This window comes from Halichoerus grypus, chromosome 12 (genome assembly GCF_964656455.1).
Source record: "Halichoerus grypus chromosome 12, mHalGry1.hap1.1, whole genome shotgun sequence".
Lineage (NCBI taxonomy): Eukaryota > Metazoa > Chordata > Mammalia > Carnivora > Phocidae > Halichoerus > Halichoerus grypus.
The window spans coordinates 88421745-88449277 of record NC_135723.1 but is presented as its reverse complement, the minus strand read 5'-3'; the positions used below and the strand labels follow the sequence as shown (position 1 = coordinate 88449277).

At 42.2% G+C, this 27533-nt stretch overlaps 1 protein-coding gene across 2 annotated transcripts; it reads right to left on the bottom strand.

The window, feature by feature from the left end:
• Positions 1-286: 286 nt before the first annotated feature.
• On the bottom strand, positions 287-27524 carry BPGM (bisphosphoglycerate mutase). Of its 2 annotated transcripts, none has more exons than XM_036100315.2 (3): positions 27369-27524; positions 14169-14830; positions 287-2370 (listed from the first exon to the last, which is right to left on the bottom strand). In XM_036100315.2, the coding sequence occupies exons 2-3, from the start codon at positions 14767-14769 to the stop codon at positions 2189-2191; spliced, it is 783 nt and encodes a 260-aa protein (XP_035956208.1). In that variant the 5' UTR covers positions 14770-14830; positions 27369-27524; the 3' UTR covers positions 287-2188. The 2 variants fall into 2 exon arrangements, with proteins under 2 accessions (XP_035956208.1, XP_035956211.1); XM_036100318.2 differs by lacking the exon at positions 27369-27524 and adding an exon at positions 15915-16051.
• Positions 27525-27533: the final 9 nt, after the last annotated feature.

Below are 27533 nucleotides of genomic sequence, written 5' to 3'. Positions count from 1 at the left end.
ATAAAATCTTCAAAAAAAAAAAAGATTTCTACATCAAAAATTCTGGATATCTTGTAAGCCATGTGAAAAAAAAAAACAGGTACATTAGGTGATCTAAGGTTGAACTGTTGGAGTTGTTAGAAATAATTTTATGTGTCTTAAAAAAAAAAAAAAATGAGACACCCAGCTGGCTCAGTCAGTAGAGTGTGCAACTCTTGATCTTGGGGTTGTGAGTTCGAGTCCCATACTGGGTGTAGAGATTACTTAAAAAATAGAATCTTTAAAAAAAAAATAATTTTACATGAGGTTTTTCATAAATGTCTCATTTATTTCAGCCAAGATCTCAAAAACAATAAACCAAATTATATCAGAAAGTGTCAGCAAAAATTAACCCTATCTTAGGAAATCTGCAAGATTCCAAAGTGTCTGGTTGTCAGTGTAGCTTTGTGTGTAGGAGCACATCATTCGGCCGGGGGGTACCCTGGGAGTGAACATCCAGATGCAGGACAAGGAAAGACTCCAACTCTAGGATCTTGAGCCGCATTAAGATATGGTCACCGCTCGGGTCAGAAAACGCAGAGGTCAATTCCAGAGATGAAACTGTTAAAGAACGGTCTGAGGTCCGGCCTCACCATAGGGTTAGAATTCTAGGAAGATCTGATCTCTGAATTCTAAAGAGTTATCATTTGGTTAAGCAGCTGGACTAAAATGAAGGCCTACAGAAGGGCTACAGCACGAGTTGGTCAGGAATGTAAAGCACCCACATTCCACGTCCTTATGCATCACAGATGTGGTCAGCTGTGAGCACACCAGCTTCAGCTCTTCTTCCCAGCCATCTTCATCACCAGTGCAGCCGGAACCCTACGGTAAGGACCAAATGAAGACCAAGCAGTAGCAAGGGTTTAAATTAGTTTTCTTCTATTGCCATTTATCATCAAATGGATACAAACAGATTAATCTGCCAATGGAAAAACCATGAAAAACTGATAAATAGCTACAATTTTTTCCCCATGACTTTATCACTGAACTACAGGTCACCTGCCTTGAAATAAGGCAAGAGTTTAAAGAAATGAGGACTTACGTACCCATGATATTTAAAAATACGATCTGGAAAACTGTCACTGAGGTTGAGAAGTAACCATGCCTGCCCATGGCCTACCCATGCTGCTCTACAGTACGTACTATAATCATCTGCTCTCAGCTGATGAACAATACATGTATACGACAAGCCCCAACGTACCATGTTTTCCCTGCTCACGTGAATAAAATTACATGCACTATATTCTACCTTCCCCCGAACCCCGATGTTCAATCTGTAGAGCATCGGGAGTGTCCATGCAACTTTTCGAGTGTTACAGGAAGATTCGGAGCCAAAGACTAGTTCAGAAGCCTTTACCTAATGTTTAGCACTTACATGGAGATGCTTTGGGGATATTCATTTTTCGGTCACAGACCTTTATTTTTAAACCAATTTTAAGTACCCAAAGATTGAAGTTCAACAGAACAAAACAAAAGGAGAACACCAACAGCTAGGGCTGTCTCTATGCTGCTGATTTTAGCAGCCAAAGGGCATTCCTACCAAATGTCAAAGAAAGGACGTCTCTGGACTAGAGACAAGGCAAAGGGCCTTACTGTTTGTTGGTGGCTTTCTTGGAGAAACCCATCTATGATTTCCCCCATTTAATGGGCCTCTGGTTTTAACTGGCAAAGCATCCCTTTGCCTAGAGGAGAAGCCTAGTAATAAATACTTAATTAGAGTATATTATCTAAGATAGCTTACTATCATCCCAGAAAGTCTTAGTAAATATAAAAGTGAACTACTTATTAGAATAAGTAGTGCCTGTCCACAGTGACTCAATAATGATTTATTGAATGACAAATACCTTAAACTTCACCTCTACTTGTTACTCTCCTTAGCTATTTAGGACATTGATTAACCACCACTGTTACTAATTAGCCCCACAAATGACTAATTCAAACAGGACTAGCAGGAGAGTTCATTCATAAGACATGACAAAGTACTCAGGCATCCTAAAGCCTTTACCTGGGCAACATAAGTTACCTAATTACCTATATAAACTCTACCCCATAGCCCAGTTCTGGAAAAATCAGGGGGAAAAAAAAAAAAAGAAAGAGAGAGATCAGCACCCATAAAACACTGCATGCCACTTTTTTTTCAGCTATTCCTAGCCAGCAAACGGGAAAGCCTTCATTTTTCAGCTTGTTTTTTCACTTTTCCTTGATCATCTATTTTCTTAATGGCGGCTTGGATAGCTTCTTGGTCGCCCAGGAACTGGTGGGGCCCAATAGCATGCAGGTTCTCATCCAGTTCCAGGAGAATGGGGACTCCAGTGGGAAGAGTAATGTTGATAATGTCTTCATCGGAGATACCTGTAGATCGGGAGAGGAACGAACAAGACATTGAAGACAGTGTAAGAGGAAGTTCTGTTCAGTTGTGCAACTGCATGTTTATTTTTTAAAAGGTTTTATTTATTTACTTATTTATTTGAGAGAGAGGGAAAAAGAGAATGAGCGGAGTGAGGGACAGAGGGAGAGGATCTCAAGCAGACTCCACACTGAGCACAGAGCCTGACGTGGGGTTCGATCCCAGGACCCTGAGACCACGACCTGAGCTGAAATCAAAAGCTGGACGCTTAACCGACTGAGCCACCCAGGTTCCCCACTGCACATTTATTGAGTACCATATTAGCTGTGTATCTGGAACCATGCCAGATCCTGGGAGGGATTCTAGCTATAGTTCCTGGAAGGAAAAAACTTCCCAGAAGTTAAAGAAAAACACCTTAGAGATTTGCATCACATCAAATTTTAGGATAGCAGATACCCTTTGGGGCAACCTGTTGTTCCTTCAAGGTTCCTATCTAAATCTCATATGTGAACTTTCATAGTAGCATTAGTCGTAACAGCAAAAAGTGGAAGCAGCCTAAATGTCCCTCAAGTGATGAAGGGATAAATTAACTGTGGTAGCTGCGGCAGAGCCATACAGTGGAATATTATTTCGTAATGAAAAAGAATTGAGTGCTGATACAAGCCAAACATCGTTGAACCTTGAAAACACTACGCTAATGAAAAGAAGCCAGTCACCACAGACTGCATGTTGGATGACTGCATTTATATAGGAAAATCTAGAGTGAAACAAAGAGATTAGTGGTTGCCTAGGGCTAGAGGGAATGGAGAAAGTTGGAAGTGACAGCTAGGTATAGGGTTACTTTTGGGAATAATGAAATTGTTCCAAAATTGACTGTGGTGATAGATGGACAATTCTGTACACATACAAAAAGCCACTGAATTGTACTCTTTAAATGGGTGAACTGTATATTATATAAATGATATCTCAATAGGGCTGTTAAAAAATACTAAACAGATCCAGAAAAGTTAAATAAAGCTTCTCAAATCTCAAGATTGTTAAGGCAATAAAATTGGACCTGGGTTTTTTATTCCCAAATCCCAGGACTTCAACCCTGGTTGTCTGTCCAAGGCTACCTCCACGGCAGTCTAGTCAGAGGGGAGAATCTCTGCATCCCTGCTGTGCCCTTGTGAAGGGCTGGGTACTAACTAACCAGTAGCATCTAGTGTTCTCCTGTTTTCGGGACTGGTAAAGGGCATGAACGGAGTCGTCTGAGCTCTTTGAAACAGCTAACACACTGGGATCACAATGGGCCGGTTTAGGGGTTGTAGTCTGTGACCTTAGAAAAGAGTTCTAGGCCTCTGGCAAGGGGCTGGAGCACACATGGGACTCTCTTGTTTGACCATGGCCCCAGATCTAACCAGACCTTGACAGGTCCTCTCTTTAGTAGCACCACCCTCAAGCTCACGCCTATGGCTTAGATAACAACCCACTTTTTTGTGGGACCAAATCAAAGAGCCAACTAAACAAAAGCCACAAGAACTAGAATATTTCCCCTACAAAGGAAAGAGAGCTCAACAGAAATGGAAACATTTCCAATAAATAAATTAAAGTTGACATTCCACTTTAATGACTACTCAAATCATTCACATGGCAGACTAATTACTTACACATATTTAAAATACCTAGACTGGTTAATAATCAGTCAGTGAAACTTAAGAGACTGAAATTTTAAAATAGCAAATTAGGAAAAACCACAGTGAAGCTATTACTCATTACCCGATTTTGGCTTAAGCCATTCTTCGTCCTGAGAAATTTAAGCAAGCAGAGGTCCTAAGGCTAGAATAATGCATCTGCACTGAATTAAGCCAAACTGAATCAATACTACGTTATGCAATACTGTATTATAAATTCATTAACTGGAACATCATATGAAGGTTAAAATGAGTGGACAAACAGCACATGCCTTGTCTGATAACGGGCTTAGATTTTTTATCTGGCATCCAAGAATGCAGTCCTCACCCTGCAACTACCCCTCTCTGTCACTCCCCCTCCACAGCCACCCCTTCTTGAACTCCCAACCATTGTCTTTTTTTTTCTTAAGATTTTATTTATTTGAGAGAGAAAGAGAGTGAGAGAGAGAGAGCACAAGAGTGGGTAGGGTCAAAGGGAGAAGCAGACTCCCTGCCGAGCAGGGAGCCCGATGTGGGACCCGATCCCGGGACTCCAGGATCATGACCTGAGCTGAAGGCAGTCGCTTAACCAACTGAGCCACCCAGGCGCTCTCTTTTTTTTTTTTTTTTTAAGTAGGCTCCACAGATATGGAGCCCAGCATGGAGCCCAAGGTAGGGCTTGAACTCATGACCCTGAGATCAAGACCTGCGCTGAAGTCAAGAGTCAGAAACTTAGCCGACTGAGCCAGCGAGGTGCCCCTGTCTTTAATTCTTGAACCTTCACATAGAAGCATCTAGGAGTTAACTGCAATCAGTCTAAATGTAAGAAAATTTCTAAGTAAGAAATAATGAAAGTTTATGGTAAGTCAAAGGGGTAACTCGATGCCAATATGGGGAGAAATTCAAACAACTTCATTTTCTGCATACAGGATTAAGTTCAAGAAGTCAAATCTGCACCTCTGAGCCCCAGCCCCCAAGTCAATACAGCAGGAACAGGAACCAGAGCCAGATATCAAGATCACCGTACATATACTACGGCACTCACACTTGGCCTTAGAGATGGCTGCACAAATGCTTGCTTCTCCCGCCAGGATTACAAACTCCTTGAGAACAGGGACCATGTCTCATCCATCCCTGTGTCACCTATATCTTAGAACACTGCCTTAGCCACCGTGGGAATTTAGAAAATGGTTTGTTCAACTGTAAAGAACCCTATTATGTGTTGGCTTCCAGGATCCAGAAATCATTTAGCTATATGATCCACTATTACAACTGTATATATTATATAAATCTACTTCTCACATATAAAGACAAGCAATAAAGAATAAAACATTAACTAAAAATTCTAATGCATAAAGCCTATTCATGAAAACACTCTGAAGACTTTGCCAGAGGTATGGTATTGGCCGAATTTCAGAAAGAGATCAAAATGGAGTCATAAGCTCCTCAAAAGTAAAGATTTCGTGTGTCCAGTTCTAGAGGCTGTATCCTGCACCAAGAACAGTACCTGAATTGACAGGCCCTCAGCACATAGCTGAAATGAATAAACCTGAACTCTCTGGGCCAATTACATCTAGTCTTGTACTCTTGAAACCTTGATGAAAGATTAGGTTTCCTTTAAAAACCTTACCAAGAAGAGAGTTGAGAAGGCTCTTAGTCTTGAAGAAAAGGTTGTTTATATTTAGTGCTAATAAGCAATTCAAACTAAATTTGTCCTCCATATATTTTCTTTGATTTCCTCCAAAGGGTTTGCTCAAAATCCTTGAATCTCGGGAAACAGGAGAGAAGATGTCCAGGGAGACAGAGGACGAGAGCAAACCCCAAATCTGCAGTGCATATTTTTGGAATCTAGGAAAAGAGGGAAACCACTTTGATCAGTTTGTTGGACCGTGAGGTGCCACGCAGGCCCCACGTACCTCTCCCAGGCAAGTAAGTCACAATTCAAACCGCACCGATGGGCGATTTGTGGGGAGAGGTCTGTATTCTATTGCAAAAATAAGAGCTGACACAAGAGACTCTCGATTTCACAGATGATCTACGTATCTTTAATGAGAATTCCTTAAGGTTTGGATGCTATTATGTGCAACTTAAAGATAGGCTGGGGAGCAACTGGAAAGGGGTTATTTGAATATTGTAACATGATGATAGGATCACAGCCTCTAATTTAAAATAAGGCAGAAAACAGAATCCACTCCACATTGAATTTTATAGTTAAAATAGCCTACAACTTTTAAAAGTAAAGGTTTTTATAAATCAAGGATACTTCTAATAAGAGAAACGTAACCGTACCACTGGACAAGCATTTGCTTCGCAGGAGGGAGGCCTGAATTTGCCGCTTCTGAAAATATCACACTAAAATGTCAAAGGTGATGCACTCCGCAGCCCCGCCCCCACAGCTGGCCCCAGCTGACCTGCCCTCCCTGGCTCTCTAATTCTGCCTCAAGGCTTCTCTGCCTCGCCATGTGTGCAGCTGCACGGTGTTCTTCCGGGATCAAGCCCGTTGTTCATGAGTCTCCTGCATGCCACTCTGATTCCAAACTTGAAACTGCCTAGTCCTGTGCTTGAACCCAGACTAAACAATCCACTTCCGCTGGCAAGATGCAGACTACATCCAACGCTCCAGTTCAGTCCCTGGCTTTTCCTTCAGTGTGGGCCAGCAGGAAACAAACAGGAAGTGACTATGCCAACCACAGAGAAAGAATCACACGCCTGTCTGGAACGCTACAGAACAGGATGCTCTTAGATACTAAGCCTGCGTTAGGAGCTTTCATATGGTGCTGCTCTGGGTCGGAATTCTTTGGTCTGGACTTACTAGCACAGCACTGATAATCATTTAGGCTGCTAAAAATAGGTAAAGCCATCCCTTAGGTAGGGCATTTTCTTACTATACAATATCTCCTAGGTCTGTCTGAAGTCTTCTTTCTTCTGAAAGTATTAAGAGCTACTCTCAAGTTAAAGGTAATGCAACCCCCCCAATGATCTACAATTGAAAAGCAGAGATATTAAATAAGTAATTGACAGGGTAGAGGCCGTCCCAAGCAGGCAAGAAGCATATTCTGGGTGCTGACACGTGGGTCCTGGGTTTGCAATGCCTGTACAAGAGTGTCGCTCTGAATCAGTAACACTTGCCTCTCTGTACTGTTTGTTCTCCTGGGTTTGACCTACTCCTGGGCTGGCTGGTTGTGAGAAGGAAAACAAGTCAGAGAATTCGGTGGTTAGTGAGGAGAAATCATTCTGAGGCAGAAAAACCTTTACTGGAGGAGCTTACAACCTCCAAGTACAAAGCTTTGTGCTCCCACAGCTTATAGATAATTCATGAAGATGGGCTTTGACTGGCGATTCCCTACGCTGTCCATGGTTTGGGTGCTTAGAGACAGCACCGATTGCTCCTGAGAAAGCATACCAGTGCCCTCCAGGTTAGTTTTCAAAGGCAAAGGTAGGTGTATGTAGCACCCTTCCTTTAATTCTACTATTTGACAATCAAACTAATCCAGCCTATTATTTTGTGCAACAAAAGGCATGGTCCCCATTAGGGCATTGGTCATTTCGCTGGATAAAAGCAAGACTGTTTAAATTGACGTATAATTTATATACAGTAAAAGTCACCCTTTTGAGTGTACAGAATAGTTCTATAAATCCCCCAAATTTCCTTCTACCACTTTGCAGCCTACCCTTCCTCCACTGATCTGTTTTCTGACCCGATAGTATTGCCTTTTCCTGAATGGCAAATAAATAGTCATACAATGCCTAGTTTGTTTGTTTGTTGCTTAAAAAAAATAAATAACAGAAATTTGTTTTCTCACAGTTGTGCAGATACCTGATGTCTGAGGCCTCTCTCCTTGGTTTGTAGATGGCTGCCATTTCCCTGTGTCTTCACATGGTCTTCCCTCTGTGTCTGTGTCCTGATCTTTTATGAGGACACCCATCATGTTAGATTAGGGGCCACCCTAATGGCCTCATTTTACCTTAATTGCCCCTTTAAAGACCCAATGCCCAAATACAGTCCTATTCTGAACTACTGAGGGCTAAGACTTCAACAGGAATGTACAACATACAGCTTTTTAAATTCAGTGTCTTTCACTTAGCATAATGCAGCTGAGATTCACCCAGGACGTTAGGTGTATCAGTAGTCCGTTCCTTTTTTTTTTTTTTTTTTTAGTCTGTTCCTTTTTATTAAAGCAGTTTCTTTAAGCAAAATAGCTTAGTGATCAATGATTGGTCAAATGAAATTTAAAAATATGACCTAGATACACTAAACAGCAGAGTAAAACACACGGTTGAAACACAGCTTTCCAGCCAGTTCAGAACCTTGCACTAGTTCCTATTTTAAACAGGATATGAGGTAAAATGTCTAGAACTGCGCTTAGCACATAGCATGCGCTCAAAATAAGGCCACCGTGCAGAGCTGGACCGGGGAACAGCACACACAAGCCATGATGTTAGGGTAACAGCAATAATAACTGGGGACTCAGTTAGTTGCATCGAATTAACTTTTAATGGTTTACCTGCCAAGGATACTCTTGACTCAGCTTCTTAAAACTTAGTACTCCAAACAAAAAATAGATCAAGGGAAGGGCTACTTTTCAGAAAAAAATTAAAACAAGAAAGCCCAGGTGGTAATCATGTGTGGAGACTCAGTGAACTGGGTTTGGGTGGAGTTCACGATTCCAACTAATTATCATGATCATGGCTAAGTCATCTGAGGTCTGTCTGGGTTTCATTTTCCTCCTACAGCACCTGTCTTCTTTTTCACAAATGGAAGACGTGTCAGTCAGGACTTGACTGCTTATAGGGTAAAGTCATAGCACCAAATAGCTGAGAAACAAAATAATGTCTTAAGAACCAACACTCTTCATTGTTGAGGTATATACAATGTAGAGATGTGGAACACGAGTATACTTTCTAAGTAAAAAGATCATAAGACACTTTGAGATTTCAGGGTAAACCAGTATTCTAAGTAGTTATTTAACAGGGTCATCATCCTTCCTACCCCAAGTTCTAGTCTTTAAACAATAAAGTATTTTTATGATATGACGGTATGCAGTCATTGGATTCTATCGGCTACCACACTCTTCCTCAGCAGGAAGTAACAGCTTTAAGTCTGTCAAACAATATAAGCACAATACAGGGAAACATCACCCAGTTCCTTGAAAGATCCTGTTTATAGAGGAGAATTTTATATAAACATCTAGAAAGTATGACTAGGAATCAGATGAATCTATAGCCACAAGCATTCTTATTTTTGTAATTAATGCAAAGAATTTAGCAACTTTTATGTTTACAGGCAGTATGGAATCTGGTCACAGCCATGCCATTTCAAGGATTAATTTTTTTTTTTTAAAGATTTTATTTATTTGACAGAGAGAGACACAGCGAGAGAGGGAACACAAGCAGGGGGAGTGGGAGAGGGAGAAGCAGGCTTCCCGCTGAGCAGGGAGCCCGATGCGGGGCTCGGTCCCAGGACCCTGGGATCATGACCCGAGCTGAAGGCAGACGCTTAACGACTGAGCCACCCAGGCGCCCCAAGGATTCATTCTTAATACTAGTGAAGGCTAACATCTTTATAGCAAGATGACCACATGATTTATCATTCAAGTGGGGCACTTTTGAAAGTGAAAGGAGAGGCTATTAATAATTGCACTGGGACAGTAGGTATTAACCAGAAAATGGCTAATAGTGGTATGTATAGTCATGTAACTTTACAGTAAGAATAAATTGGCAATTAAGATGGTAAATTTTATGATATGTTTTTAACACACCAAACACATATAATCACAAATAAATTGCAAGTAGTCCTTACTATCAGATAAAAATCTCTATTTTTCCCCCTAAAGTAAGGGAGATTGACCTAATATTTTGGAGTCTTAAAAAGTTAGCATCCAAATTCAAAGGAATGTTTTCTTTTAGGTTGGGAATTTATCAAGTACCACATAAAGCCCTATAACTTGAGCTCCTGAAGGTCAGACATGTGAGGTAAGAGGACTCATGTTGGGATTCCTATTCCGGTGACCATATACATCCAGAATAAATTTTAAAAAACCTAAAATCTCATTAACAGAAATGACATGGAAGAAATAACACACGATTTCTTCTGATCTTGGGCAAGTCACTTATACTTAATTCTTAGAGCTGTGACATAGAATACTTGCATCTTATTTTTCAGTATACACTGTAAGAGAAATTTCTTAGTGGAGATTGGTACTTAGAGAACTCCTAAAATAAGACATGATAACTAATTTATCAAGTGATCCTAAAATCTAGTTTAGTCCATTTCATGCACATGAAATAATTTCTTCCATGTTAGGCATGGAAGTCATTATAGGAAATCACAGCGACATCAAAGAGCTCTGCGAATCTTAACAACAGCACCACCAGGGGGTACTAGAGGCCAAAAAGGAACAAAGTTGTTCTCCTACCCGGGATGGGTGAGCCAAGATTACATACCAGCCTTATGTCTTCTATGGACAGGTCCCAATCTTCCCATCCACTCCATTTGTTTCCCCACCTGTGGGCTTGTGCCAATGGCATATTCTGGATTTTCAGCCATTTTTCCCCCTGAATGTCTGCCATCCTCCCTCGTCACCTACCCTCCCGTTTCCAGTCCCTGTCTCCCTCATCTACACCTCCCTCGTCCTGTGCTGCAGACCTGGGCCAACTCCACACCTCTTCCACTTTCACATAACTTCTGACTCGAATCTCCTTGTACTATTTACCTCTTCCAGCATGAATACCGCTGTTTTAAACTATCTCCCAAATAAACACATTTTGTCTAAGGCCTATTTATAGTGATAGGGATAGGAATTATACTTTAAGATTGCTTCAACTTCAGTAAGCTCTGAAAGGTAATTTAGTTCTATACATCCAACGTTAAAAAAAAGACCTTCAGAAGAAAGTTTAAATAAAGCCTGAGAACTAATGTCTGCTAATTTCTCAGCAATCCCTATAAATCCACTTCTGCCCTGGAGGTCAAAGTTGTATTTTATTTTATTTTTTCCTTATTCTGTACTCCACATCCATGCATGTCTACTTTGATAGCATTTCCATGTATTTGCCCTGAAATATTTTTTTCTAGGCCAATGTCAAATCCTTTCATCTTTCAATCCCATCGATTAAGCTATTTTTGCAGCTTTAATTAGATAATTCCCATACCATACCATTTCCCCACATAAAGTGTCCAGGTCAATGGCTTTTAGTACACTCAGACTTGTGTGACCATCATCACAATCAATTTTAGCACATTTTCACCACCCCTATACCTAACTGCAGTCACTCTTCAGTCCACACCCCCACCACCTCCACCCCAGGCCTAGGAAACAATCTTTTCTGTCTCTAAAGATTTGGCCATGCTGACATTTCATTTAAGTAGAATGGTACAATATATGCTCCTTTGTCACTGGTTTCTTTCAGGTGACAACGATTTCAAAGTTCATCCGTGTTATAGCACAGAAGACTATTCCATTTGTTTTCATTGCCAAATAATATTCTATTGTATGGATATACCAAATTTAATTTATCTAGTCACTACATGATGGGCATTTGGGATGCTCCCATGTTTTGGCTCTTATGAATAATACTGCTATGAAGGTTTGTATACAAGTTTTCCTGTGGACATATGTTTTCATTTCTCTTAAGTACTGTTAGGGGTTGAACTGTATCCCTCCAAAAAGATACATTGAAGTCCTAACCTGAGAATGTGACCTTATTTGGAAATAGGGTCTTTATCAAGGTAATCAAGTTAAGAGGAGGTCTTTGGCCCTACTCTACTATTATTTGTGTTCTTACAAAAAGGGAACATTTGGACAAGGAAGGGAGAGACACATGGGGAAAACACCAAGTGAAGACTGAGGGCCACAATGATGCATCTACAAGCCAGGGAATGCCCAAGATTTCCAACGAACACAAGAAGCTAGAAGAGGCAAGAAAGGATTCTCGCCTTGAGACTTCAGAGAGAATATGACCCTGCGAACACTTTAATTTAGGACTTCCAGGCCCCAGAACTGTGAGAAAACTAGTATCTGTTGTTTTAAGCCATGCAGTGATTGGTACTTTGTCACAGGAGCACTAGGAAATGAATACAGGTAAATACCTAGGAGTACAATTGGTGGCTCATATGGTAACTGCATGTTTAATCTATCGAGAAGCTGCCAGATTGTTTTCCACAGCAGCTATCCCAAATGATTGTTTTTTAAATAAATTATTAGTGGTTTCAAAACCTGCTTCAAATGCAGAAAGTAAGCTTTCTCTGGGTAACCTTGCCCTTCACAGGCAGGTCTGCCTCCACTCCCACCACGGTGGTAGTCGTCCTCACCACCATCTGTAAACCTTCCTATTCCCTTCAAAAAAAGAACAGTAAGAAATCGTGAAGTCACTGACGCACTAAAAGAAGGGGGTATCTAAGATGAGCTGTGGTTGGGGATGCAGAATAATCTTAAAGGCATCTAAACCTGAAGACAGTTGAAGAATAAATGGTATTAAACAGCAAGAAATCGTTTTTAAAGGGAGGATTTCCTAGCTAAGACAGGGAAGAAAAGAGGATCCTGAAGGAGGTGATGGCATTTTCTTTAGGGAAGGGAGCTTGGCCACAAGGAGGTCTAAGTCCTGTCTCTGGAAAAAAGGAACTGGCGTCATGGGACAGAATACATCTTTTGGCAGAAACTTCGAAATTCTCAATTTCAGTTTGTTGTTGTCCTAAGAGAAGGCTCAACTCTTCTTCAAACAATAAAGTACTATAGTCCAATAACGATGATGTTATTTATCATTTAATCCAGTATCTGACTATTCTGAAAGAGGAAGAATAGAACCCTTTATATAGTTGAGTAAATAAGATATATACACAAACATACACCAACAGATTGAGCGCCATGTCTAGCCAGTAACATTTTTAATAGCCAATAAAATCTGTACAGTTTAGATCTCTGCACAACTAATGGATGCAGGTATAGGAGTAACGATTTGGCTCCTGGCCATGTTATATAAAAATCAGGGGTAAAAACACATGCTAAAAAGTTTACAATAAAATCTCATAAAGATCACTTTGTTTTGTTACCAATAACCTATTTTCACTTATTTCACATGCAATGTCAACCTTTTCATTTCTCACAGGCTCTTAGAGAAAAGTAAAGCAGAATGGGAAGGGAATGTTGGAGAAATGCATTCTAGTATCATGGGCTAACTGCTAAGAGTGCTAACAGACAGGGAAACAGTGGATGGAGCAGATCACTCAAAATGCACAACTCCTTAGGATTACTTAGTGAAGGGAGAAAGGGGAAGGAGAGACCCCCCTGAAGGTGCCACAGGGCCATCACTGATGCCCCAAACTGGTGAGCTCGAGTCCTCAAGAGTTCATTTAGTTCACGTTACTTATGAGGAAGATAACAATAGTGTACATTTCAGAATACATTTAGAATACAACATCAAGCAGTTAAATGCTTGAGTTAAATGGAGGCAACCGGTTATCTCCAAAAAGCCATACTTTCCTTTTCTGTCCCCCTAACTTTCTCCCAAGCAATGACTCAGGCTGGTCTGGAAAGAGAGGATTGGAACGAAGGAATTGTTCAGGAAGGCCAGGTCTGAAACACCGGAATAACTGTTTAAAGTTGGAAGAGCATGGGCAAAACCAAAGTCTAGATCATTTTATTTATCTGGAAAGACTCAAATAAGTAAACACGCTTTGCATACCATTTCTATAGAAATGTATACCCTTCCTAGCCTCCCTTACCCTTACTACAACAAAAGCCATATAATCTTTTAGATCAAAGGTTCTTAAAGTGGAGAACCCCAAGCAGCAGTATGGGCATTACCATAAAATGTCTTAGAAATGCAAACTCTCCAGCCACACCGGAGGCCTACGAATTCAGAAACTCCAAAGGTGGGGCCAGCAATCTGTGGTAGATCAAATTCTCCCTCCAGGTAATTCTGATGCTTGCTAAAGTTTTAGAATCACTTCTGTCTATAATCTGAATGTAAAAGGCACAGGGTTTTTCATTTATAGAACAAAATGATTCTTAAAAGACTAAAGTGGCAAAAAGGAACGGGAAAGAAAGTCTATCATGCCAGTTGTGCATTATTAGCTCAGAAACCATGTCCTTTCTAGATTAAGGCCCAAGTATAACACTCACAACCTCTAGGAAGTAGTAGCATAAAGATGGTACCTTCCAGATGCTTCAGGAGAGCCCTACTGCTATTTCCATGAGCGGATATCAGAACGGTTTTGCCACTTAATACTTCAGGAGCAATCCTTTCGTTCCAAAAGGGAAGGAGTCTCTCCAGAACATCCTTTAAGCTTTCAGATCGGGGCAGCTGATCCACAGGTACATCACACACTTTATACCTCCGGTCATTGTAGATTTCATGGTAGAAAGGGTGAGATTCCTCAATGGGTGGTGGGGTCACGTTGTAGCTTCTTCTCCAGAGCCTCACTTGTTCTTCACCGTGATTCAAAGCCATCTGCTCCCTGTTGAGACCGATCAAAGCTCCATAGTGGCGCTCATTTAGACGCCAGGAGCTTTCCACCGGAACCCACTCCTGGCCCAGCTCTTCCAGGATCAGCCAGGCTGTGTGGATGGACCGATTCAGGATGGATGTGAATACGAGATCAAACTCCACGTTTAGTGCTTTGAGTTGCTTTCCACAGTTCCGAGCTTCCTCCATTCCTTCACTGTTAAGTTTCTGATCCACCCAGCTACAAAAACGATTCTCTTTATTCCAAGCGCCCTCTCCATGTCTTAACATAATCAGTTTGTACTTGGACATCCTGATGGTTGAGCTTCCCTAGCACTTTCAAATAGGTCAATATTCAATGACAGCAATACATCTAGAAAGAGAAGGAAAAAAAGTGTATTGTTATATTCTTCATTCAACTGACTCCTGGGAATGGAAGCACAACTTTACAATAGTCGGTGTCTAAAACTAAATTGGAGGCATTCCTTTGACCAGATTTGACATCAAGACACCAGACACCTTATACATTATGGCACATAATGGCATATTCTACAAATAATTCATTACAGGGAACCTCGTCGACTTAAATTTTCTGACGGCTGGACAGTATGTTAATTGTATGAGGTACACTAACAGACCACGTCATTCTAATGGCACGCTGCATTTCCGCCAGATAAAAAGGCAGTCCGTGCTTACAAAAGAGAGGATTTAGTGGAATGAGTTATAGATGTCTAAAAGGATGACTAGTAGCTGGGAACTCCCAGCTCCTAGCAGCTGAGAACTCCCAGCTCCTAGCAGCTGACTCCGGGTTGAAGGCATCCTCCTCACTTTGTTTTTCCTCTGGTGAAAAGAGAAATATTTACCAGTCTCATTTTATTATAGAAGTTAAACATGTTCATTCAGTGACCCAGCACATTTATCCGGTATGTAAATCACTAAGTGGGGGCAGCTTGCTCTTCAGTGCAATAGGCTCCATGATCTATAAGAAAATCTAAGGTGCAACATTCAAACAACACTAAAAGTGATTTAAAGCAACATTAACACTGAACGCGGTACTCACTGAAATAATCTCACCTGCCTCAAGGTAGAGCTTTTGGCAGGCATAAATCCGTATGCCAAACAAGCTATCAATTGCAACCAGCTAAGAGATGCTGCCTGTGGAAACAGATTAGCAGGAGCAGGTCTGGAGGAGTGAGAGGAAGCACGCTGATAAGAAGGCCCTGTCTCCTCCTCCCCGACCCTTAAACTGTCCTACACAAACCAGCCACATCTCAGCAGAAGAATCTGGTAGAGTGGGACAGACAACCTTCAGGTGTTTCTGAATTCCCCAAGTTAAGCTGCCGGCCCAAAGGTCTGCTGGGCCCACTCTGTCCCCTGGAGAGTCTGCTGCCTTAGGTTCTAGCTAAATTCTAGCTGCCTTAGGCTGCCCCCACTCTCTCTGCAGTGGACGTACTTACACTGACAAATGCCGCTCACTTTCCTTGCCTAGTGCTCTCCGTTTCCACCCCAGGGTTTTCCACACTGGGGAGTAAAAATGATAGGAACATCGGGGCCTGGTCCTCTGCCATTCTTGGCAAGCCCCGTTCACTGGAGATTTTCTGTCCCACTTAACCTGTGATTCATCCACAGTTACATAACAATCAGTGACAAAGTTAACTGGAATCTGGGTATCGAGTTTGTTCCTTTCTTTAGTAATTCCTAGAGATGCTGAAGGGGGGAAAAAAGCCTTTAAAATAAGGCTTCATCTTATTTCAGGTGAAGGCAAACAGAGGAGGACCTGAGGGAGGAAGCAGACTGAGGTAGTCTGCAAGTAGGTGAAAGATGAGGGTGATTAGGTTTAGGACTTCCCTTTCTTGTCAAGCATCAGGTCTGAAGCTTCACTACAAGAAGCGGAAAGCATCTGGAAGAGATGGGCTCAGGGCTCAAGCGAAGGCAGCTCACAGAGCTGAGAATTTCTGGAGGGAGAGCGATGCCTCTGCCCTCCCTCAGCACTCCTTTGGGGTGGCGGAAGAACAGAGAACAGGATGAAAGACATCTGCGCAGCGTTTTGCTGCGTGATTACTGGTGCCCAGAAGCAGAATAATTATGAAGCTAATGAAGCTCAAGCTTCAGGCTCCTTCCCTTGAACAAACTCCTTCTAAGGCACTGGGAGAAACCAAATAATGAATGCACACGCGCGTGTGTGTGTGCGTGTGTGTGCGCACTCACGTGTGCATACATGCATGCGTGCATGCATGTATGCATGCGTGTGTTTAATTTGCAAAAGAAAGACATTTTTGTATTGTTTTTTTAAAGAGCCCCAATTCACCAAGTAGTAGAAGCTTCTGACCAATCAAAAACTAGATCCACCCCCTTGTAACATTTATTGTTTTGTTTTTTGCTGCTGGTGAAGGGGGATGGAGAAAAGAGAAGCCACCTCAACCCTTACTTTGTCTTGTCAAGCAAGAAGGCTCCTTATGCTAATGAAGCTATTTTCCCTTCAAATGGAAAAGGGTATGATAGACAAATTCTGTAGGCAGAAGCACTTCTCCCTTGTCTTTGATTTTGGATTATATCAAGAGAACAAAATATATACAGAGAGGAATAACATCATGAACACCCAGGCACTTACTGCCAAGCTTGGCAGTATTTGAATCTGCTCTGTTTGCTTACTTTGTTTAAGAAATAGAACAATTTCTCTGTTTCCAGCCACCCCCCCCCCCAATACATACACTGGAGCAGAGAAACAGTACCACAGCCAGAAGACTACACAAATACACACCCTTCCCTCACTCCGGCATACCGTGGTGAATACAGGATAAGGTACTAGACTAGTGCATCTGTCTTGGGTAAACAAAGTTACTTCCTTCTCTCCTCCTTGCTGCTATCAACTGACTTCCTACTTAATTAACTGCTGAATATTTACAGAGGAGCTGTTGAGGTTTAGAGTTTGCAATCTTTAAGATTTTAATCACCATGGGAGCTGGTATACCAAGTGTTTGCCAACAAACACACAGTAGTGCAGTCAGTCTCATTTAAAGTTTCAGGCAGGGGCTGCAAACTCACATGTCCCAGGGGCCAGACTGAGGTGAAGAGCAGCGACGCTGGGCCACAGGGGTGATGGGAACCGTGGAGAACTTTTGGGGACCACGCGTGCTTCTCTGATGGACGCGATTCCTGCGTCAGTGGACAGAGCTTTTGTATAACCTGGTCTCACTGAACTAAGGCTCCCATTCTTAGAACCTTTCTGGAGAACAAACAGAAGATGGGACTCCTCAAAGCAAACATTGGAGAGAATGTAAGACTTCGAGTCAGACCACAGAGACCTATGAACTCAATTTTGTCTTCGGGGTAAAAAAAAGTCTTCTTTAAAAAACATAAAAATGGTCATTTCAGCTCCTAAAAGTTCATATAAAACTAAAAGGAGTAGTGACTACTTAGCTCCCCCATTTCTCTGTAAGGCTTAGAACTGGGGTTCCTGGATCTTCCAATTTTCAAAAACACCAGAAATGCACATTTTTTTATGCGACATCTAATACTAATACTGCTGACTAATTTAAATACATTTGAAAAATGTGAGCTCAACGAAATATGTCTGGAGGCTAGATTGAGTCCATGACTTACAAAGAATCTCCTCCAGGCCACAGACGAAGGAAGAGGCCACCATACCCTGGGAGATGGTCAGACCCCCAGCTTCCAGGCTCCAATCCTGGCTTCCCCTCCTTTGTCCAACACTCTCTCACCTCCACACCTGCTGGCCTCCTTGTCCCTGACCCTCCTTCGCCAAACCCTTGGCCAGCTCCCTGCAGAGCCCCAGCTCTGTAATCAAACTTCCACTCAACTTTGGACTCTTCCGGGAATGCTTCTGCCAGCTCCGAGCTGAAAGCAAAACTACCTCTCCCAGGTGTCTGCTTCTCCCTTTCGTCAGGGGTGTTTGTGCCTCGGATCCTAGGGCACGGGCAGGTGATGGGCAGGGTCCTGCTCCCTCTCGGTCCTGACCAAATGCCTCCACCCCCCACCATCTTTTGGGGGAGGGAAGAAGCTTGGATTCTGAGTCTTGCTATATTCAGATGTAGCTCTCATGCCCTCACTGATTAGCTGCAAAAGTCCTGAAAAGTGAGCACCCTAATTTAAAATCCTCAATCACTTCCTGTTGGTCTTAGGATAAAGTTCAAAATTCTTAATGTGAACTGTGAGGCTTTGGTTTTCTTCTATTTCCTTGAGCAGGCCGTGTTCTTTCTTGCTTCAGGACCTCTGTACACACTGTACCCTATCCAGAACCCTCGCCCAGCTTCCCCTCCCCTCCACAGCCACCTCGGTCCCACCCAGCTTTAGGTAACCTCTAGTCATCCTTTAGAACAGCTATGTCCAGGGCGCCTGGGTGGCTCAGATGGTTAAGTGTCTGCCTTCGGCTCAGGTCATGATCCCAGGGTGTTGGGATCGAGTCCTGCATCGGGCTCCCTGCTCAGTGGGGAGCCTGCTTCTCCCTCTGCCTCTCTCTCTGTCTCTTATGAATAAATAAAATCTTTAAAAAAAACCAGCTGTGTCCAATCAAAATATACTGTAAGCCACATATGTAATTTTAGATTTTTTTTTAAAAGATTTTATTTATTTATTTGACAGAGAGAGACAGAAACAGAGAGAGCATAAGCAGGGGGAGCAGCAGAGGGAGAGGGAGAACAGGCTCTCCACTGAACAGGGAGCCTGATGCGGGGCTCCACCCCAGGACCCTGAGATCATGACCTGAGCCGAAGGCAGATGCTTAACGACTGAGCCATCCAGGCGCACCTGTAATTTTAGATTTTTCTAAAAGCCATATTAAAAAGGGAAAAGAAATAAATAAAATTAATTTTAATAATATATTTTATTTAACCTTATAGGTTCAAAATGTTATTCCGACCTATGATCTATATGAAATTCTTCATGGGGTATTTCACATTCTTTTTTTCATAGTAAGTCTTTGAAACCTTATGGATATTTTAGACTTAAAGCACAGCTCAACTTGGACCAGCCGCATTTCAAAGGCTCATGTGACCAGCAGCTACCATGTTGATTGGAACAGCTTTAGAGCTGAGTTTTAAGGTTATTTCTTCTAGGCCAGTGGTTCTCAAACTTGAACGTACATCAGAATCACCAAGAGAAGTGGTTACAACAGAGTGCTGGGCCTCACTTCCAAGGCCCGACTGAGTACGTCTGAGTACAGGCCTGAGAATCTGAGATCTGGATTTCTAACAAGCCCCCAGGTGATGCTGAGATACTGCTGGTTTCAACCACCTCGGCTCTAGGCCGACAGCTCTGCCCTTCCTTCTTACCCCCGGGGAAGTAGTCAGTCCTACCTGGTAGGCACTCTTGAAGCACCCCGCTCTACAACACTGGGTAGAACTGTGATGGGTCACTTGTACGGATTCCTTGTTCATTTTCTATGTGCCCTGTTAGACTGTCAGCTGCATCACGGCAGGCCTCACTCACTGCCCGATCGCTAAAACCTAGTGTGACATGTGACACATGCTGGGCACTTAGGAGGAAGGTGTGTTAACTGAACTGAAGTCAACCGAAGTGATTACATTGTGCGAATGAGCCTAAGGCTTGACAGTTTGAGTGGTAACTGCAGGCCTGAGGGGTTAGGAAGTCTTAATTCAAGAATCGCAGTGTATTTAATGGCAAAGCCAGAGCCAGTCACGATCATCCATTACATTTCCGTATCCTTCAAGGTTTAGCATATTCACGAATGGCCGTAATCTGCACAGAGAAAAGAGACTCCGACTGACAACTTTACACTATATGTTAACTAACTAGAATTTAAATAAAACTTGAAACAACAACAACAAAAACCCCAAAAAACAAACAAACAAACAAACAAAACACAGAGAGCCACTAAGTGGCAAATTGGAACTGCAATCCACATTGGCCTCCGATACCTGTGCTCTTTCTCCTCACCATGGAGACTTCAGAGTCTGGGTTTGAGTATCTAGGCTCACTTGGCTTCACTTCACAGGAGCATCTCCAGTCACAACTTGTCCTTCCAAACCCAGGCAGTCATTTCATAAAATGCATACAAACAAGGTGAGTATAAAGGAGGGCTCAGCTTATGACTGCTCTGGAGAAAAACCTTAAGGCACAAAGTCAAGTGGGCAATTTACAAAGAGGTACCATACTACAAATATACACTCCCCACCCTCAAATTAAAAACTTTTTTTTTTTAAAGGCGACCTTTGTTTTTTGTGTTGTTTTTGGTAAAGCTCACCGCTCTGGAGTTGGTTCTCAAGATTCCTTGTTTATCCCTTGGCAAGGGTTACCAGCACCTGAATTAAGCACTAATTTTAGTCAATGATTTACTTCATACTAAAAAGGGCCACACAGGTCACTGAATTAGCATACCCCAGGGTTTCTTCCTTTTTTTTTTTTTTTTTTAAAGATGTATTTATTTATTTCAAAGAGAGAAAGAGAGAGAGCTTTTGGCGGGGGGGGGGGGGGGAGAGCAGGGGCAGAGGGAGAGGAAGAGAATCTGGAACAGACTCCCCTGCTGAGCATGGAGCCCAACACAGGACTCAATCTCATGACCCTGAGATCAAAACCTGAACAGAAATCAAGAGTTGGACATTTAATGGACTGAGCCACCCAGGCGCCCCAGGGTTTCTTCCTTTTTAAAGTATGGTATTGCTCAAAGAAAAAATTTACTAAACAAACATATCTTTTATATGACTCTGTGTCTCATCTTCTCACCCCTTCCTCTGTGCTGTTTTCCCCTCCTTCTGGCCATTACTTCTTTAGTCTTCTGACACCTAACCTGAGCCTTGACCACTCTGCTGAAATAGTCTCTCAAAAGACTACCAATCAGTTATTTCTTACTAAGTGAAGACCATCTTCTCTCAGGACGGACTCGCACCTCTTTGATCCCTCTGAAGCTGACTACCTCAATAGAGGGGTTAGAATTATTCTAAGATTCCGGTGCTGCGTTTCTCTCAGCTCTTCTATTGTTACATCCTGGTGTTGGGTCTCTCTATTTTCCTACCCACCACTAACAGTACTATCTGTGATGATGAAGACAGCATATGAAGTCATAGCAGGCAATATTCATGGAGGGCTCATCATGTGTTTGGGACTGTTTGAATCTTCAACAACCATTCTATGGAGAAGGTTCTATGGTTACTCCCCTTTTACAGATGCAGAAACTTAGAAGGAAAGGTCGACTTGTCCAAGGTGACACAGATTGCAAATGGCGGGAGCTGGAGTTCAGTCTCAGGCAGGCTGGACCCCCTAAGCCTATCCTTAGGCCTTGAACCACTCTGCTACATCACCACAATGGCACCCAAGGCTCTGTCCTCAGTCCTTGGAAACTTTTCTCACTACTTTACTTACATTAAAATGGATGATTTATAAATTGACAGCCCCAAATATTCATCAGTCTCCCTAGTTTAGTCAATTAACTCATTCTTTAAACATGTGTTGCAAACCCCATTTGAGCAGGGCATAACACAGGACTGTGAGAAGTACAGAATCCAACATAGATTATGTCTTCAAAGAACTGATAGGGGAAAGGGATGTGTGTGTGTGTTATCACTAAAGCAGAAAGTAATCCACACCATGAGAAAGCACTTCATTCATAAGGGAGATGAAAAAGGGGAGATTATTTCTGAGTAAGGCTTCATGGACATGGTACTATTTAAGCTGGGTTTGGAAAGATGTTCAAGACTTAGATTTATAGAAAAAGGAAAAGGAATTCTAGCCTAAAGGAATAGTGAGTAGAGGCAAGGGAACAGGTGTATATGGAGAATGGTGAGCCATTCAAACTGGCTGGAGTATAGAAAGGGTGACCACATTTCCACGTTTGCCTAGAACAGTCTTGCTTTAGGCCTATTTCCCCAACATAATTATTATAGGGCCCCTTTCACCCGTGAGTGTCCCATTTGGAAAATTATATGATCCCTATCCTAAGTATAGAGTATATCAAGGAAGTGGGAGGAGACAAGCCTAGAAAGATAAGATTGAATAGTGGCCCCAGAAAGGCCTTGTGCCAAAGAAGATAGATTCTTCTATAAGTATTGGGACATCACTGAAGATTTAATAATGTGTATTTTAGGAGGATCAGGCAACACTTACAAACACAGAATGAGATGGGGAAAACTACTGATATGAATACGTGAGAGGCTTTTGCAATGGACCTGGACTGGACCAGGATAATGGCTACTGAGATGGGATGCAGGAGATGGATATGAAAGACACTACAGCTTAGCTGAGATGTTGGCAATTTTTTCTGTATTTGGTGTTGGCCAAACAGTAAATATTTTAGGCTCTATGGTCTCTGTTACAGTCGCTCAGTTCTACCATTGCAGCTGAAAGCAGCCACAGACAGTACATAAATGAATAAATGAAGCTTTATTTCAACAAAACTTTATGTATGGACATTGAAATTAGAATTTCATGTAATTTTCATGCCCATGAAGTACTGTCATTCTTTGATGTATTTCAACCAGTAAAAACAAAAAACAAAAAACAAAAAAACAAAACATAAAAACCAATCATAGCTTGTAGGCTGTACAAAAAGAGGTAGTAGACCAGCAGGCCTTATTTTGCCAAACCATGGCCTAGCTGGATACCATACTCAGATCTACTAATCACATCAGCATTTTGAACCTTTAAGCATGCTGTCGTGGGATAATCTCAGAATTATTAAATCACCTGATTTTATTCTTGGCCAGAACTGCAAGTACCTTGAGTAATGGAATCCCATTCATAATTGTTTTTCTTCCTTGTAGAAGACAATACTGAACGTATTCAAATCAGTCTGTTTACTTCTGCTTAATTGATTTAATAATGGGTTCAAGGTAAAATTATAGAGAAAAAGTATTCATGCTGTTAACCAACTTCAAAAATATGTCATTCTGACATGCTTTACTTCTCTCAGACACCGTCTTCATAAATTGTCACTGTGCCTCACACTTCAGGAGAATGTAGACTTGCTCGGGCATACAAGTTGAACAACTGGCTTAGCAGTAAAGAGACAAGTGATTCAAAGGAAACACACTATGCAGGTGACATATTTTCAAAGACTTCTCGCTATGTCTATGTATAGAAATTCCATCTCAATTGCCTACAGAGCAAAAGTTATTCTTTCCATAAATGCCACCATAAAACTGAAGTTATGTTTTTTTTTAGAATTAGCACATCCTTTTGGCAAGGCAGGGCTGGAGGCAGTAGGTAGGTAGGGGACTGGTGTAAATACACAGCATTGCATTTACTGAGGTTACTTCTACAATATTTCCAGGACCTCTAGGTAGTTTCAACAAATGTAGCACTAGACGATCTTGCTGCTGCCTCCCACTCCTGCCCCTCATTAAACCATATACTTTCACATACCTTCCCCGCCCCCCACCATAACTGAGGCTCGTCCTGTCTTCCAAACTAATGCTCCTGAGACATTGCTGCTTCCCTTCCTCGGGTGTCTGAAATGTAGTATCTAATGCTCTAGCATAACGACTCATGAACGGGTGAGGAAAATTATAGGATAAAGGCCAGTCTAAAAATAAAAACTTAGTTTTCTGCTTCTAAAAACTGAGTAAGAAGTGTGATCAATGATATAATGTTGAAGTAACATAAAATAAGAGATACAGAGCCAGAGTTGCTGTGATCAAAAGCTTCCCCTTAAATATTAGATAGTCAAATGCTACCCTTCACCACTCGGATGTTTTCCCTAGTCCAAATCCCCATTGCATGGCTTTGAACAACTCTTAATCTACCTCTAGAGGAATCTAATTCTGTAAAAGATAGGCTGGCATATTCGAGGATAGAAAAAAAGAGAGGTTAATCATGTTTCGGATAAATTAAAAAAGGAACAGTTCTTAAGGGAAATGAAATCCAGAGCACAGTTCCTTAGAATCTTAACAAAATATGCTTTCCCCAAAATCAAGCTCAATATTAAAAGTTCAAACATGACTGTACCTAAAAGTACCTTGCGTTCCACCATCTATTACTTCCTAAAGCTTTACGGTAACTTTTCCACTTGCGCCCTAAGAGCACCTCTTTACCAGGAGCCAATGCTGTCACTTCCTGGTGTTTTCCAGGCACTGTAACCCCGGTCATTCTCCAACTTTACCGCTACCAGCAGCCTCTACTGATCACTTGTTACACAGGTAGCAAACCATAGCAGGTAGACCCCTATTCACAGGGAAGAGATCTACCTGGGTCATGAGATGAGTGTTTGCCCGGGGCATGTTGCTTGTTCCAGCCTGTGCAGCATCATTGATGAGCACAACACCCACTCCTGACACCTCCTTCCTAACTTTGGTTACTTATTCGCCCAGGATAATAGCTTTTGTCAACACAAACTATTGCCACCAAATCCCAGAAGTTTGGAGTCAAGAAACCCCGACATTAGTCCCAGCTCTGCTACTTACTGATGGTGTGATATGGACCGAGTGATTCAAACTTTCTGGACCTCAGGTTCCTTATCCATAAAGACAGGGATAATTGCTGTTCTCAAGGGGCTATTAGGGAGACTAAATGAGATTATGGTGAAGCACTCTGCCAAAGAGTGAGAGGTGTTCTGGGTTGAACGGATCAGACTAATGAAAACTCGCCCAGACCTCAGGCCCCTGAAAGTGATCCTACCTTGCTGAGGTATGTGAGGAAGTAAAAGCTGGGAACAAAGTAAAATGAGGATGGGGATGAAGAGAAAAGGTTAAATTAGGTAGTGGAAGGAGAAATGCAGTCGAATGTTGTATGTGTTGGGGGTGTGGGGAGTTGATGGTAAGACAAAGCTCTAAAAGCATACCAAATATTAAGCAGTATTCTACAATCCAAATGCTTTAATCAAGTGGCTAACATTTTCTCTACATTTTATAAAGTATTTTTTTCAGTTTTTGTGGCCAAATTTCCATGAAAGAGTAATACTTTCGGTCTTATTTCTCCATGTAAACATTCTCTCACACCAGATTTCATTCCAAGGATGTTCAAGAGACCTGTTGGTTCAAATATTTGTGTCCTCTGAGCACCAGACCCACAAAAATGAAGGCACAGCTGAATTTAGATGTACCAGTCATTATTAAAATGAAATATGCCACTTAATCTCAACCAACCGTAGAAGGCAAAAGAGGAAGAGAGACTGGAAGATCTGCCCAAACACTAACAGTGGTTACCTCTGAGTGATGGAATAAAGGATGACATTTTTTGCCACATTATACTCTGTACAATGGTCATTCTGTACAATGACCAAATTTTCTACAATGATCCATTGGGTTTGGTTTAAAGAGGGGCACAAAAGAACAAGTACTATCCTTTGTTGATGGGAACTTTTATTTGCTAACAGATTGGCCCAGAATTTACCACTATGACATTTTGGCTTATGTACTTGTGGTGGAAAATGTCTAATCATCTTTATTTTAAAACAGACTTTTAGGGGTGCCTGGGTGGCTCAGATGGTTAAGCGTCTGCCTTCGGCTCAGGTCATGATCCCAGGGTCCTGGGATCGAGCCCCGCATTGGGCTCCCTGCTTGGCGGGCAGCCTGCTTCTCCCTCACCCTCTACTGTTCCCCCAGCTTGTGCTCTCTTGCTCTCTCTGTCAAATAAACAAATAAAATCTTAAAAAAAAAAAAATAAAACAGACTTTTAACACGGGCATGACCCTCCGAAATAATCTGCGACAACATCCGCTTTTCAAAGATGCAAAAATTAAGCCAGAGGGTTGAAATGATTTGTTTAAGATTACACAAATAGCATCAGCTTCAACACTAAAACCTAGGGGTTCTGACTTTCAACTCAGAGCTCCTTCCACTACACCATTCGCTTGAATTACACTTCTCTAAAGTCCACCACCTGGGGATTAAGGAGTGCACTTGTGATGAGCACCGGGTGATGCATGCAAGTGTTGAATCACTACATCGTACCCCTGAAACGAACATAACACTGCATGTTAACTAACTAGAATTAAAAATAAAAACTTAAAATAAAAGAAGGCCCACTACCATATGAGGGGCATCTATGGTGTGTGAGGTGCTCCAGGAAAACAAAGATGGATAAAACCCAGTCCCTGGCCTCAGCGGAGAGAGTTTTAAACCAAAGTACAAGCTGACATGTGTTCTGCTTTCATCACAGAAAACTGTAGGACCTCCTGGTGAAAGATGCTATTTGATTTTTTTCCCCCAAAAGTCTGCATTCAGTCAGTTCGCATTCTGGTACCACTCACAAGCTGTAAAGCCTCCATAATTTGGAAGGGAGGTGGTAGGGGAAGAGGAGTATAATAAGTTAGCAAACAACTAATTATCCTTTAACTTTACTTTTTCAAAGAAACTGTGAACTTTACTTCCATTATGCATTTCTCCTGTCCTTCTCTAGTAATGCAGCCCCCAGCCCTTTGAACAGAGGAGAAATATACTTTTTTTTTTTTTTTTTTAATTTTTAGTGGTTCTAAGAACCTGTGATTTAGCTCGATGTGAGAGCTACGTGAAACCATTGCAGATATTCACCTCTTTCTCCTTCCCTGGCATGCAGGTTTTTTCCTATCTACTTAGACGTTTAGGGCCAGGTCTGCCATCGCCCTAAATAGAGTGGCGTGGCCCTGAAAACACCCCTAGCTTGCTTCCAGGACCCCTCCTCTGCCACACTGCGTCTCATACGTCCAGGAGAGTTGAGTTCATCACTCCCTCCAACTCCTGTTTACTCTTGCCGTCAAGGCACCACGACCAAGGCGGAGTCCTCCTTTCAGCTGACAGATCCGTGCGTCCCAGGAAGGCTTATTCTGAGAAAGGGACCTGAGAGGGACCTGGGGAGTAAGTGAGGGTGGGAGCTCGAACGGCAGACGAGCGAGCACCAGATTCCCTCCAAAGACGGAATCGGGGGAGTCAAGAACTGGCCTTCCTGCACTCCAAATTAAAACACCACATCACTTAAAAACAGAAAGGTTCGCAAGAGCAAAATTCTAAAACAAAACCCCTCACCTGTAAAGAGGCCACCACCAGCAGCAGTAGCAGCAGCCGCTCCTCAGCGACGCCAAGCACCCAGCTCCTCCTACAACTCATCACTGCCGCCGGCATCGACGCTCTTTTCTAGCTCTGGAGCCCGAAGGGGGCGGTCCTAGCGCTCTGCGTATTGGAGGGCCGATC